This window comes from Vigna umbellata, chromosome 7 (assembly GCF_029865625.1).
Source record: "Vigna umbellata cultivar VRB3 chromosome 7, Vumbellata_1.0, whole genome shotgun sequence".
NCBI lineage: Eukaryota > Viridiplantae > Streptophyta > Magnoliopsida > Fabales > Fabaceae > Vigna > Vigna umbellata.
In genome coordinates this window covers 30,728,432-30,743,617 of record NC_142171.1, presented here as the reverse complement: position 1 = coordinate 30,743,617, position 15,186 = coordinate 30,728,432, and the positions used below count along the sequence as shown (strand labels likewise).

General features: G+C 34.4%; 1 protein-coding gene across 2 annotated transcripts; it reads right to left on the bottom strand.

Annotated features, from left to right (window-relative positions):
- Positions 1-641: 641 nt before the first annotated feature.
- LOC124838166 (protein BREAST CANCER SUSCEPTIBILITY 2 homolog B-like) lies at positions 642-11,289 on the bottom strand. Of its 2 annotated transcripts, XM_047313694.2 has the most exons (19): positions 10,989-11,286; positions 10,853-10,894; positions 9,638-10,603; positions 9,432-9,556; positions 9,198-9,346; positions 8,805-8,927; positions 8,532-8,729; positions 8,351-8,432; positions 8,213-8,263; positions 8,055-8,130; positions 7,866-7,977; positions 7,585-7,656; positions 2,464-2,653; positions 2,216-2,392; positions 1,876-2,018; positions 1,717-1,779; positions 1,400-1,616; positions 932-1,099; positions 642-859 (listed from the first exon to the last, which is right to left on the bottom strand). In XM_047313694.2, the coding sequence occupies exons 1-19, from the start codon at positions 11,122-11,124 to the stop codon at positions 800-802; spliced, it is 3,150 nt and encodes a 1,049-aa protein (XP_047169650.1). In that variant the 5' UTR covers positions 11,125-11,286; the 3' UTR covers positions 642-799. The 2 variants fall into 2 exon arrangements, with proteins under 2 accessions (XP_047169650.1, XP_047169666.1); XM_047313710.2 differs by lacking the exons at positions 642-859; positions 932-1,099 and having other exon boundaries at positions 1,404-1,616; positions 2,211-2,392; positions 10,989-11,289.
- Between the last annotated feature and the right edge of the window lie 3,897 nt (positions 11,290-15,186).

Below are 15,186 nucleotides of genomic sequence, written 5' to 3'. Positions count from 1 at the left end.
TATATGACCACTCAATTAAAAACAATAAAAATTACAAACAAAAAATTAAAATTATATTGATTCCCTCAATATTATATCAAAGAAATCTAAGAAAATGTAGTAGATATAAAAGGATGTGACAATTAAGAGAAAGAGAAAATAAAATAAAAATATGCATATAATAAATCTTCAAATAAAATTAAAACAAAGACCAAAATAATAGTAAAATAAGTTTTTTTTGTTACTTATTAAACTAAAAATGTGTTAATATTTTACGACTTTTACATATGAATTCTCTAGTACACTTAAATAAATAAATTGGATTTGGAGATTAACTGAAACAGAATAAATAATATAATATAAAAAAATAATAGTTAAAAAATATAGGTCTTCTAAAACATAAAGACCGAATATCTCAACTTTTAAAATAAAGACTAAAATTACAAATCGAACAAAATAAAAAAAAAAAAACTTATTTTTAAATCTAATATTTTATAAAAATCATTACCCCACTGAATTAAATTACATATTCAAATACTAACATGTATATTATTGGTTCTTACTTCACATTTTCATGTTTAGATTTTATTCTCCCTCAAATTCTATCTCCACATAGTATTTAACACTTTCCTTATTTAGTCCATCCTACATCAAAGAGTGTATAGTTTGAAAAAATTTACTCATTCTAGGATTATTTTAATTTTAATTACAAAACATAATCATAATTGGTAAGAAAAGAAACTAAAAGATCAGGTTAACCTTTAACTACGTGATGTGAATGTCAGACAATAGAGCAAAATAGGAACATTTGTTGTTTTCCCTATGCTTTACAATCATCACCAACCACATACAACACCTTTTCCTTCAGTTTCTCTATTATCTGCAGAAAAGACAAAAGTGTCATTGTATTGTATAAACAAATTTGGATATGGTAGGGTTCCATGAATCATACCAAACTAGAATTGTCTGCCCATCTTCTGATGGAGCTGGCAGCATTTCTGAGGTGAGAACAGTTTGAGGAATCAAAATTCAAATAATAAGCAGAGTTTTCGTTAGCATCGGCAACCCAGATGTTGTTTGTATGGTCCTTTTCCTTTTTTATAAGATTACAAAAACCAACCTGCATGTAATCAAGATACAACTTCATCCAACATAAAACGTTTGCAAACTAGACAACTTGAACATGTGACGTTGGCATTCTATTTGTGGTAAAAGTTGTTGGTTCACTAAAACCTTATCTGAACCTATATGTTAAAATGCAACAATATGCCCAGAATAATGAGATAACATATTTCTGTTGTTATAAAAGCTAAAGTGATATTAGTAACGAGTTTAAAGATAATTAGTGGAAATAAATACTAACCATATGCATAAAGATAAAATAAAAAACGACACTAATAAGATAATGCATTGTAAATACCGTAGATCCTGCAAGGTTGCAGCTGATTAATGGAAATGATGAATCATGATCAATCAACGGAGAGCAAAAGCAGATAGCAAGCAAGGAGTTGATTAACTTTTCTGACTGTAAACCATTCATGATGGATCCATCCGTCACAAAAACCCATTGCTTCTGATGCTGATTTGATGTATAAACTCCTCCCACATGCACAATATATGCAGCAATGTCAAACTCGCTGTGTAAATAATTACAAGACAACATCAAATATTAGCGTGCTATATGTTCTTAATCAGACAACTGAAAATACATGTAAACAGACTAGAGCATCAACATACTTGGAAACAGGGATGTCACCCAAACTTGATAACGGGGTCGATTTTCTACCACGAAAAAATGGCCTACAAATGAAAAAAATAAGGATTCAGAACGTGACCTACCCAGAATATAGCCAAGCAAAAATTATTTTTTCTCTCCTTGTTATGATTGTTAGATACCTAAACTGTTCTCTTGCATTAGAAGATAAAGGCCACCATTTGGTACTAGACCCTCTAGCATGCAAGTGAAGGATATCAAAAACAGAACTTGATGGCATGAGTCCTGCAATGGAATATGCTCCTCCTTCCACCAACTCCAGACGCTGTAAATAAGTTACACAAAATAGTGTGAAATCAATTTACCTCCACAAAATAGTAGTTACAATAAGGTAATAGACTAATAGAAAGGAAAAGTATCAACAATAGCTAGGCATGCAAAGCTAAAACCACAAAATTATTGACTAACTATCAAGACAATGAAGATACGGCTAATCCTTGCAATTTTGCTCACCAACCTTACCTGCTTCTCAGTGGGATTCCAGATTGTTACTATGCCTTCTTTAGGTTTGTCTTGTCGAGTTTTATAAGTTAATCCAACTACTCGTAACTTCATAAATGGCGTGACTTCTCTATGTCCCAAGCCAGCATCTTTCAAAGCTTTTTCTATTGATTTTTCCTTTTCTGACTGTCTGATTGCCTGAAGACAGATGAAATCCTAAATATCTCTCTGCGTATAGACTTCTAGGAAGATAGGAAACATAACCTTACATTTAGTTTGGCCTTATACGCAGCAAAAGAACTAAGCTGCTCTGCACTCATATCTGCCATTAGGAATTCAGGTTCTTCCGCTGTCTCGAGCATGTTATAAATCTTAGCACCTTCGCTATCACTGTCATAATTAATGTACGAACTTTCCTTCTGATACTCAGAAATGATGCCATCTACAACAGCAGAGCGTCTGTCCACATAGGTGACCAGTTATTGCACAAAAACAAAATTCAATTATGGCTGTAAAATTAACAATTGCATTAGTATAGTAAGCACCTTATATCTTTTATGGCTTCCCAATTCACACAACTTTAGGATCATGATACAAAATTTCCTGCTTTATTTTATTTTTATGAACTCCATTGTGAAGCTAAACAAATTGAAATTTACTGAGGCAACAAAAAATTTATTTCTTTGAAATATTAAGATAGTTAAGTTGGGTCCTGTTGACCATAAAGTGCATCTGTAGCCATCAAACTATCATAATTCTTGTTTAATATTTCTGAATCAATGCATATGAACAGTTCAATAGCAATTAACGAAACCCTTTTCTCCTATTTAGTTAATAGAAGTCCAGTTGCTTCATGACTTATCCACCGTAAATAACTAATTCCCATATCATGAGGTAAACAGAAGGAAAAAATATTCCATAGAGGGATCTTTTAGATGTGCTTATTTATAGCTTATTTGGACTTATCTTTATGACATGAGCACTTATGCAAGTATTAAGGAAAGCTTATATGTCCATAAACTATTTTAAATTTATTTCAACAAGCTCCCCGGATGAGCCAAAGCTAGAAATGAGCTGACATAGTAAACTTATTCACTACCACCTTGTGCAAACTTTCGTATGTTGCTGACAATGTCATCACTAGTGATGATGAGACTAGGATTCAGCTCCTCAAAGAGCACATTTCACAGCAATTTCATACCAAAGATCTAGGTCCTCTCAAATATGTTTTAGGCATTGAACTTTCCCAATCTTCTTCTAGCATTGTTATTAATCAACATAAGAATGCACCAGACATTGGCATGCTTGATTGTCACCCTTGTGATACTACTATAGATCCCAATATCAAGCTTCTTCTGAGTTAGAGAGCCATTGAAAGACCCAAAAAGATAACAATATGTGCTAGGTGCAATTACACATAGTAAACATGTGCACATGCATAGGGTAGACAATGCGATGTTACAAAGGCTAGACAAGGTAAATGTGGGTGAACCAAACAAACAAGTAGACGATATGAGATCAAGTGTAGTAGATAGAGTTAGACAATAGTGTAAATTGCATGGGTCAAACAATAAGTGTACTTTGATCAGGGTAGACAATGTGTAAAATATATAGAGAAGACAATAGGTGCATTTTACACTGATCAGACAATAGGATTTGTATGTGCTATGTTGTCACGCTAAGTTGTCACACTAAGTTGTCACACTAAGCAGGTGATGCATGAAAGTGGGAGCGAATGTGTTTTTGCTGACATATGTGTATGTGATAATGGAGTTGCGAGTCAAAAACACTAGACAAGTGTTGCGAGTCAAAAACACTAGACAAGTGTTTGTGAGGAGGTTAAAGTGCTTAATACATGTAACTTAATTGTGTTTCAAAAATTCTAGCTTAACCTAATTGAAGGAAGAAAAAATAGTCACGAGTTACATTTTTAAGCGTTTTGCATCTCTCTAAAATCCTAATCTCTTTGTGTCTCTCTTGCTTCTCTCCAAAAGTTGTGGTGATCTACTCATTTTGATTTGAGATCAAACAGCAATTTTGTGTTCATTGTGAGAAGAGATTTCTACAAAACCAATTAGAAGTTGATCAAGGGTAAGTCAACTTTTCTGCTTAGTTAGCTTTGTCTGATGCTTGCATGTGGGTGGATCATGCTTGCATGTTGTTTTCTTGGGGTTAGAACGAGTCTCTGCATGTAAGAGGTCTTATTGGTGTGTTTAGATCCCTGATATGAATGTTTTCTCTATGTAGAGTGAACAGTGGAGTATTGTGCTAGTGGCTAGTTGTGTTAAACACATAGAAGCAATCTAGACCAAATAAGGGAAGCTAATGTTGTCTTTTTGTCATTTGAGAATGATTTATGTGTGGTGTGATGATATGAGACTTCCTGTCATTTGAATGATTGTGTTCATATTTGTTATGATGCATTGGTGATAATGCACGTTGTTGTATGCTTGAATATCATAGTGTGATATTATTTCTTGTTGATCAGTGGTGACAGAGGTGTGCTCTGGGTGGTTTCAATCAAAACCTATTGTGATGGAGGGTTTTGAGGGAAATACTAGATTGTGATGTTCTTAAGTACAACAATGGAGTTAATTGGTGTATTTAAGAATAACCAAAATGACGTAGACAAGTCCAAAACAGTGGGGTAAGTGTGATAGTTTGAGATTACTTGGCTAAGGTATTTTGTCAGTCAATAATGTCAAATTGATACACAAATTAGTTAAGAGTGAGTAAAACGATTGCTGGGCCAAAAATAGTCAAGTGAGGTATTTGCTTGATGAAGTACTCATCAAACGATTATTTACACTGGGCAAATCAATGGTCAGACGAGATACTTGCTTGATATTGGTTTCATTGGGTGATTCTTCAACCCATGGGTGAAGACATATTTTACCGTGAATGTTTAAGGCATTAGGAAATATCTCATACAGTGAATTTTGTTGTTGAAGAAGTCTGTTTGAGGTGTTTTCTAGGGGTGTGAATCACTTAAGGAGTGTTATCAGTTTTAAGAATGAAATGTTTTTCAAGAGAACTCAAAGGTTTAGGAGTGTATGAATCATACAATGAGGATGGTATATGCTAGATGATACTCTCTCTGATGATAGTTTTGGACTTTGTCTGAGAACTTGGTGCAATCATACCCTCTTTGTTGACAATTTTAGACTTTGTTTGAGAACTTGGTGCCATTCTCTTTTGCTTGAAACTCTGCTTTGAATGTTGAAGATAAAGGGAGTTGAAAGGGCTAAGTAAAGCAATGACTAGAGGCCTAAATCTGTTGTGGATATATATATATATATATATATATATATATATATATATATATATATATATATATGAGTGGCTAGTAGTGTCAAGGCTAAGGCTGGAAATTATGGGAGAAGTTTAGGTACGTGACCCAAAGGAATCACAAGTGGTGATTCAATGTTTGTATGTATATATGAATCATCTATATGTATGATAAGTTGTTGCAGAGCATGGATGGTGGTTCAAATCTACTTTGTTGATTAAATGATATGATTGCATATGATGTATGTGCAAGATAGTGTTCCCAGGGAGGGAATGACTATGTAGTAGTGTGTTGAAAGAGTATGGGATGGAGACAGAGTGGAGCTTATTCTAACTCTGCTAGTTATCTAGCATCAAGTAAAGAAAGATAGTTAAGTTGTTAGAGTCGAAGGAGGTTTCTACATGGTTTGAAGAGGAGGCAATTGTATCTACACCTAGGTCATGTCTTCAATCGAATTGAAGAGATTACCTTGTCATATGACAATGGGTGGGGAGACACTTATGCGAAAGTCATTACCCACAAAGTCTAATCCGAGATGTCATTTTGACAAGTGCATAATCTCTATTTCAATATCCATACTCTTAATTGTTCGACAATGAGTCAAATTCTTGGAGTAAATGCATGATATGAGGGTTTACATGTATGCATGGTAATATGTGTGCTTGCTAGATGATATGAATATGTAATTTTTTGAGCTGATATACATATACATGTTACTTTTAAAGTTAGCTTACCCTTTTATTGGTGTTTTTATTAGTGTTTTTGTGGTGTTTTCTGCTATGACCGTGTTGTTGCATACTAGCAAATGATATAGCAAGTGACAAAGATGTGTAGCGGTAGGCTAGAGCAGTGGTTACCCTACTATACAAAAGTTTTTGTATACATATGTAATTGATGTTTTAATTCTGAGGAAAACCTTTGTATAGTTTGTAAATGTTTCTCTTATGGAAAAAATTTAATTTTAATATGATTAGAGGAAAGAAAAAGTATTATATGTGTATGTTAAATTTTCTGTGTGATGATCTAAAATACAATTGTTAGACGATACATTGTAACTCCTAGTTAGACGATTTGTTGAACAACATTTTAGTAGACGATTTGTTGAACAACATTTTAGTAGACGATTTGTTGAACAACATTTTAGTAGACGATTAACTGGTTACGTTTTAGGGGAGATGTGACACTAGTTTTGGGGTGTTACAACTACAACAGCTAAAATTTGGGGACATCCATGGAAAGCAGCTTATTTTTTGGTAACAATCAAGTTGCACTTCACATTACATAAACCCAGTCTTCCATGAAAGAACCAAACCCGGTCTCTAGTACACTTCAACAATGACCAGTTGGTTGATACGTCCACCAAGTCCCTAGAGGCCCTCGGGTTAAGCACCTTAGCAACAATATTGGTGCACATAACATATGTTCCCACTTGAGAGAGAATGTTATAATGTAATTAGTAATTAACTATTGTAGATTTGTTAGTCATTACTTGTTACATTACAGATTCTAAGAAAGAATGATCATTGATTCTTGATTGTTATGTAAGAATTTATAGTATTTGATTTTGTAAATTGGTAAATACATACAGTGGGGTCTGCATTTGAAACAACATCCATATAACTCTTTTCCTTTTATAGAATTTATAAGAGAAAACCATAACTACAAAATATTGAGGACATATTATCATAATATTCAATTACCCCCTTTTAGGAAAATAACATAAATACGGAACCAACCTAATAATTAATCTTAATATCCAACGCTACTATATTTACAGGATTATAACAGGATGAATATTAAGAATTTAAGATATTGACCAGACGCACAAGGCCAATTGACAGTAGGCTAAAGGAGCTGAAATGTTGTGTGAGGAGGGAGAAAAAGAACACACTAGAAAAAAGAGTAATTGGAGTCTGCAGGCATGTTCAGCAAGTTAGTTGCTGAGAAGGGATTTTACATGAAAGAGGTTTTTCCTGTTAATAACTTAGGCAGTATAAGAATAATTTCAGTTATTGTGATTGTAAATATTCTCCCTGTGAGGCTCTGCTACTGTGTTTCTTACAAATAAAAATAGATATAGATGGATAGTCTAAGAAGTTACCTCTGATTGTACAACTCTGTCATTTTATTCTCCATCTTCTCTGACATGACAACAGACCGTCCACTGCTTAACCTAATGAGTAAAACAATTATCAACATTTTTCATTACATTATTAAAGTACATATCTGAAAATCCAATTTACTGCACATATTTCAAGTGATATTGTAGGACATGCTTCCAAAGAATACATTTTAAATTACATAATTAGAGTACATTTTTGAAAAGTAATTTACTGTGAATATTTCAAGTGAAATTTTAGGACATACTTCATTAGATGTTACCTTTCCTTGTAAAGAATGGGATATATGCGAGTAATTCCAGCCAACGTTTGCGGTATTAGACCACCATTTCCTTTTATGCATTTAAAAGCCAAAGGAGGACCGGCAACCTTACCTGCCAATCAGCTTAAAAAAATAAAAATTTTCTGCAAAATTGACAACATTAACATCAACATAATAAAAGATGCTTACAGAATCCTAACCGTTCTGCCCAGTGAGCTCTATACGTTCCATTTATGTGCAGCAATAAACTAACTGTTGATGACACCTGAAATTAGAACAGATTCTTCATAAAACATCTGACAGGATACACATTTATTACTCAATTATATTCCTAAGCTGTAAAAAACCTCAAGGGGTGAAACTGGCCCATTCCAGCCGCATAATCCTGCTCCTGAGAGCTGCATATATGTAAACAGAATTCAACATTATCAAAGTGGCATAATCAAGGAAGGTAAGATAAACAGCAAATACAGACAACACATTACTCGGAGCTTCTGTCCGACGAACAATCTTCCAGCAGCTTGTTGCTTTGACAATGGAACATCTAAAATAGCATTCATTGAATACCTGCAAGGGAAAATCACTATGTATCTCAGGGACCTTCATATATATATATATATATATATATATATTGCAATCAGACAGTGAAGGAGCTGACATTCACACCATCCATCAGTTAGTTCAATTTTCACTGCTTTTGTTTTCTGAGCCCCAGATTTTGTGTCAAAACAAGTCCCACTTTCTTCTATATAACTAGAGTGAATACTTGAAATGCATAGAATCATCATTGATGAAGACAATGCATCCCCTTCGAGAATTTTCTTGATGGTAGACCGGTGGCCATGATTCACTTCTCTTTCATATCTACAAACCAAATATCATCATAAGTTCTATCGATTTTATAAACTCAAAGTATGTTGCTTTAGAGCAGTCACGTGCCTGTACTTCAGTTCCTCAAGCACATTCGATACAGTCAAAAAATTTCCAGCTGAACTAGCTGGGTAGTATCTCTCATAGCATGCCAATTTCCAGACAATCCACTTGTAATGATTTGTGACCCACCTAGCAATGTGCAATGGAAGTGTAAAACTAAGATGAAAGGATTGTTTGAGTAACACTACCTTTGAAAAACAGAAATAAAACCTTATGTACCAAACTCCCCTACATAATAAAATTTAACCACGAAAGACCTTTAAAACTCGATAATGTATTTCCATGCCATCCAGATAACAATTGAATATACTAACTTGCAGTAACCTTCTGGCAAAATTCAATACAATAGCTAACTGACGTAACCTTAGTTGCAAAAAGTTCAGGGTAGAAGCAATTTACTCTTTAGTTGCAAAATGCATGGAAGCTCCATGGAGAGCCAATAGATGAACAAAAGCCTCTGCTCCTATACCATTATCACCAGATCCTTTATGAAACACGTACTTTTCCGCATTAACTGATGTCACCTGTCTACTCAGGTTGGGAAAACACTGAAAATAAAATTCATTCAGTGCATAAAGTGTTGCAAGTGCCAAGATCATTAAGTCCTAGCAGAAATATAAAGATTACACTCACCGCTCTCTTTTCCATTGGACGCCCAACAAAATAATCCTTGATGTACACCCTTGGATAGTGAAATGGATATCGGGTAGAAACCTCTCCTTTGCATTCCGAGATATCAGAGGACAATTGAGACAAATCTGAAGATCAAATACCAGAAATAGCTATAGCAACTCACAAAAATTGAAGAAATTCACTAAAGATTATTAGCCTATGTTTACCATGAGGAGATTTTCCAACATCCTCCTCTAAAGGAGCAGGAGAGTTGGAACTGCGTGGCTTTTTAAAGGGAGAAACAGTTACAGACAACCCTAGTCTCCGTTTTCCACTAGCAGCTTGCCTATTGTTTGCTGTATCCGTGTTAATGGTATTTGAAAGATCAGCCAATGCCCTTCGTGTTGCCCCACCCAGTGTATCTACTTTTGAAGAAAAACAATTCAATGAAGAATCATATACTAGTGAATTTGGTGTTTGGCTCCTGCCATACAAAGACTTCTGTCCACAAGCATCTGTACTTTTCCTGCCGCAATCACTCTCTTCCCCAACAGCATCAAACTTCTTGGTCAAGTTAATCCCATCACCTTCACAAGGAAACTTGGTTGGCAATCCTCTTTGCCTAGAAGACTTCATGGGGAAAGTAAAACTCTTCGTCTTAAAATTGCTATCTGATGTCATCCCGTGAACCACAGGAGTACTATAATCACTAGGAGCAGCTGCGTCAGTTTGTCGCTTCAAAGGAAATGAGAAGACTGAATCGCCGGCATCCCCTCCTTCAAACAAATCCCCCACATCCGAATCACCGAGAAGGCTCCGAGCTCGCCGCAGCGCGCCACTCGAAATGGATATAGATCTTCCACCTGCAGTGCGAAATTTAATCGGAGCTTGCTTGAATGAATTCCTTTCCTCAAAACCATTATCTAATGCATGAAGAACCCCAACAGAAGGACTGTTGATAACTGTATGCAGCTTCGATTCAGGTGATTCTTCATATACTTGTAGTTGTTCCTTTCCGGCTGTTTCGCCAAATGCAAACAATTTACTTGTACTTTGGATATTAATATCAATGGTATCCAGCAATGTCTTTGCTCTAACCAGACCTCTAGAAGATATGGTAACTTTTTTCCCAGAGCCTGTCGTAAAAAGCGAATTCGAGAAGCTGAGAGTTTCATCTATTGCACGCTCTTCACCTGCAATTTAGCAATCAGGGTTTAATATACTAAAAACAAGAGGCATAACCATTATGATGCTTGAATGTGTTGCACTTTTTATATTTTCAGACACAAAATCAGGGTTGTTTGAATGATTAAATCATTGATACCAGTCTACACATTCAGAACCAAGACGCTCATCTACCCGCTTAAAAATAAAAAGAACAACATTTTTTGTTGAATAATTAATATATTCACTGGTTTAGATTGTACAGGCATAGCAAATACCTCGCGCACCGGCGTCGTGGGAAGGAAGCAGGGCCGGTGAGCCTGCGAAAAAAGAATCGATGGAAGAAAATTATTAATGTCAAAAAGAAAAGGAAAAAGAAAATTGAAAATGTTGGATTGAATTGAGAATTGGAACCTTGGAGAAGAAGATCGGCCATGGAAGGGAGGGGAATGGGAGAGGGGAGGGGAGTGGGAGAAGCATGGGAAACGTGTTCGGTGATTTGCCAGTGGAAATTGTTTGGAGAGTGGGAGAGGATTTGCCATGAACACATTGTTTAGGGTTCTGGTTTGGTTCGAATTTTGGGGAAAAGGAAAACTCGTTGGTAGGGTTTTTGTTTGTTTGGGAGAAATTCGGGGGTGGCGGGAATGGCTGCGTTCTAAGCTGAAGCAATGGAGGGAAATACAAAGTGTTTAAGAACAATTTCACTTTGACGGCCATGATGGCATCAAATATTGTATTTTGTATATAAATAATTTTCTTTTTTAAGTTTTCCCCCAAATGGACCTCTGGACATTAGCTTCCCAAGACATTTTTACTGTTCACTGTCCAATGTGGTGCAGTTCAACTTTGAATTTACTTTAAGAAAATTACCAATTTGTACAAATGTGGCACAATATCAATACGAGTACCACAACTTTATTATAATCGAGTTAATGTTGTTTTAAATAGACAAGACTTTGGTGTTGTAGTAAAAGTCATTGCACAATCACATGATTTTGATTAAGGTTAATACGTTGGATTAATTTTTTTTAAGCAAAGCCATGTCATCTTGAAATAGCTTCAATTGTTTTTCTTTAATATACTAAAGTCATTAGAGGTTGAGACAACTTTAGTGTAGAACTGAAATCATGAGATTATATAAGGACTTTTGTGTTGTGAGCTTTGTATTTAAGTCATAATTGTAAAGGCAAAGGAGTTGAGAGTTTAAATCGTGAAGTGCATATGCTGTCAAAACTGAACTTTGTTGCCAAATCTGTAAAAGTGGTTTTAGACTGTGATTTTGAGCACTTTGAGTTTTCAATGAGTTCCAAATTCATATTTTAGATAGTTTTAGGAACTTAGAAGTGCTCCATCATTCATACATGCATAATTCACTGTTTTAGTTCATTGTGACATTTCATCGAACATGTAGCATGTATATTGTTTTCTCTTAGGACTCTTCACAAACAATTTTTATTTTTGTAGTTTTGTATTGTTTAAGTAATTTTTGCAGTTTTTAATAGTTTTAGTAAATTTCAATGATTGTTGTATATCACATTCATGTTTCCCTATATAGCTAAAAATTAGTAAGATAAAAATAATCCAAAGTTGTTTGCTTATTAATGCAAAATTAGTTTTTTAAAAAATAGTGTTACAATGATAAACATTGATGTCTTGAAGTAATTTTGATGACGATATTTTTGAAGACTTGAAAAATCTATATTATGAATGTTAAGAACATTTATTATAAAAATCTGTGTATAAGAACCTTTATGCATTTGTAAACCACTTAAAAGTTTCATAACTAGTGATTCTTTACAGTAATAATCAATTATTTAAGAGGATAATCAATTATCACAAGCTCAAACAAAAAAGAGTTACTCACGACAATAATCAATTATCACTGATAATTTTGATATTGTTCAGGGTTCGACAATAATCGAGTATTACTAAGAATAATCGATTATCACGTTTTCTAAAACCCTACAACTACCTCCAATAATCAATTATCACTTATGGTAATTGATTATCACAAGCAGTTGAGAGCAGACTTTTCATTTTTCTGACCCTTGGCCTATATATACACATTTCTTAAACCTTTAATAGGAAAACTAAACTACTTGAGAGCACAGAAAAGTTATGAGGAAGTTCTTTGAGTTTAAGTAAGTTCAATCAAGTATTTTGAAAAGGAGAAGCTTGTGTTTAGTGTGTATAAGGTCCAAGCGATTCTCTTCAAGTTGATTGAGTTGGTTTTCTTTCCATCGTGTGTCGAAGGAAGGTGTTTTCTGTTTCTAATCTTTGTATTACTTTGTTTGTAATCTGAAACTAAATTATAGTGAAAAGGTTAATCACTATTTATATGATTAACGACTAGACGTAAAATCTGTTGATTCGAACCAAGATAAAAATCCATTTGTGTGATTTTCTATATCCATATACTTTATGCTTATAAACTGTTCGATAAAAGTTGCGAAAGAAAATTATATTTTTTAAAAGAACCAATTCACCCCTCCCAATTCACCCATCCCCTCTTGGTTACTGATCGTTTTCACGCTCTCTAAACGTTTCACTACGCGATACCAATTTTAACAATTGGTATAAGAGCTTACTTTGATAGTTTTTCAAATTTTACGAAAATGGCTAGTCATAACCAAGTTTATGTTGAGGGCACTTCCATCAATAGACCACCACTTTTTATCAGTGACAATTATGCTTTCTAGAAAGTCAGAATGCAAATCTTTATGGGGTTTGTTGACAGAGGCATTTGGGAAGCAATTGAAAATTGTCCTTTTATTCCGATGAGAATTGTTGATGGTGTTGAGCAAGAAAAACCTTATTTAAATTGGATTGTAGAGAAAAATAGAAGAGTTCAGTTTGATATTAAAGCTCGCAATATAATATCTTCTGTTGTTGTGCTTGATGAGTTCTATAGAATTTCAGTTTGTAAGACAACATAGGAAATGTGGGAAGTTCTTTGAGTCACTCATGAAGGTACAGATGACGTGAAATGAGCTAGAAAGAACACATTAATCCAGGAATACAAAATGTTCAGAATGCAACCTGAAGAAACAGTAGTAAACGTGCAAAAGCGTTTCACCCACATCGTCAACCATCCCACAGGATTGGGTAAGACATTTGATATTGATAAATTGAATGTTAAAATCTTAAAGTCTTTGGACGGATCTTGGCAAGCCAAGGTGACCACCATCTCAAAATCTCAAAACCTATCCCAAATGTTCATGGTTATTCTATTTGGAAAGCTCCGCGAACATGAGCTTGAGCTCAACAGATTGACTACAGAAGAAAACCTTGGCCTTCAAAATCAAAGTCTCCAAAGGAAAAAGCTCGAAGAGGGAAGATGATGATTATGATGATGATGAACATATGAGTCTCATGATAAAGAGATTTGCTAAGTTCATGAGAGCAAAGGGTAAAGACAAATTCAGAGGTGAAAAGAAGGACAATCAAAGATCGTCGTCTAGCATCAAGTTTTATGGATGTGGAGAAAGAGGACATGTCAAGGCAGAATGTCCCAAAAACAAAACAAGTGAAGAAAAGAGATTTCCAAAGAAGAATAAAGCATATATTGCTTAGGAGGAAAATGACTCTAGCTCTTCCAGTTCAAGCGACTCAGATGAGGAAGCCAATTTGTGTCTAGTGGCTGATCTTGATAACATTGAAAGCCAAGTAAGTTGTTCTAGCTTTGAAACTAGTGAAATTGACTTGTAAAAAACCTTTCTTGAACTGTTGAATGACTCTGAAATATTGGATGCTACACATGAAAAATTAAAAGGTGAATTTTATGAATTACAACTCAAGTATGAAAAGGCATTAGATGAAGAAGTAATTCTAAGAAATAAAATCAATAATCTAGAATTGAAGGAGTCTTATGTTGTTGTAAATCATGTTGAATGCTTGTCTTGTAAGAGTCATATGTTTGATATAGATATTCTTGAAAACTTACTTGCTAAAGCAACTAAATCTGCTTCCTATGTAAAAGTTAATGTTAGGAATAACACTTTTAAAAACAAAAATGTGCATCAACATAAGAAAAATCAAACTAAAATAACATGTAGAGTTTGGATTGAATAAGGTATAATTGTAAAAATCAAACTGCATAGTGTTTGTTGCTTTTATTGTATGAATCATGGTCACACCTCTAATAAGTGTAATATTAAGCATTTTGGTGTACCAAATGGAAAATATGCTTGGGTTAAACTTATGAAATGATTTTTCATTGATTATACTAACCCCAAGGACCCATGCTGAGATTGGGGACCTAAATTCTTGCTTAACTTGTTTTGTAGGAACCTTAAAAGTCAAAGAAGTCATTGTGGTACCTTGATAGTGGTTGCTCCATACACATGACGGAATACAAGAAAAGGTTCATAGGTTTTGAGAAAAAGAAGCAAGAGTTTGTTACATATGGGGATAACAACAAAGGAAGAATCATTGGAACTGGAGGCATTGGAGGAGGAAGTACATTGACAATCAAAGATGTGTTATATGTTGAAGGACTAAAGCACAACCTCCTAAGCATAAGTCAATTATGTGATAAAAGTATTAAGGTAACCTTTGCAAGTGATAAATGCATTATCTATTTTAAAGATTCATCTAACATTGCATTAAAAGG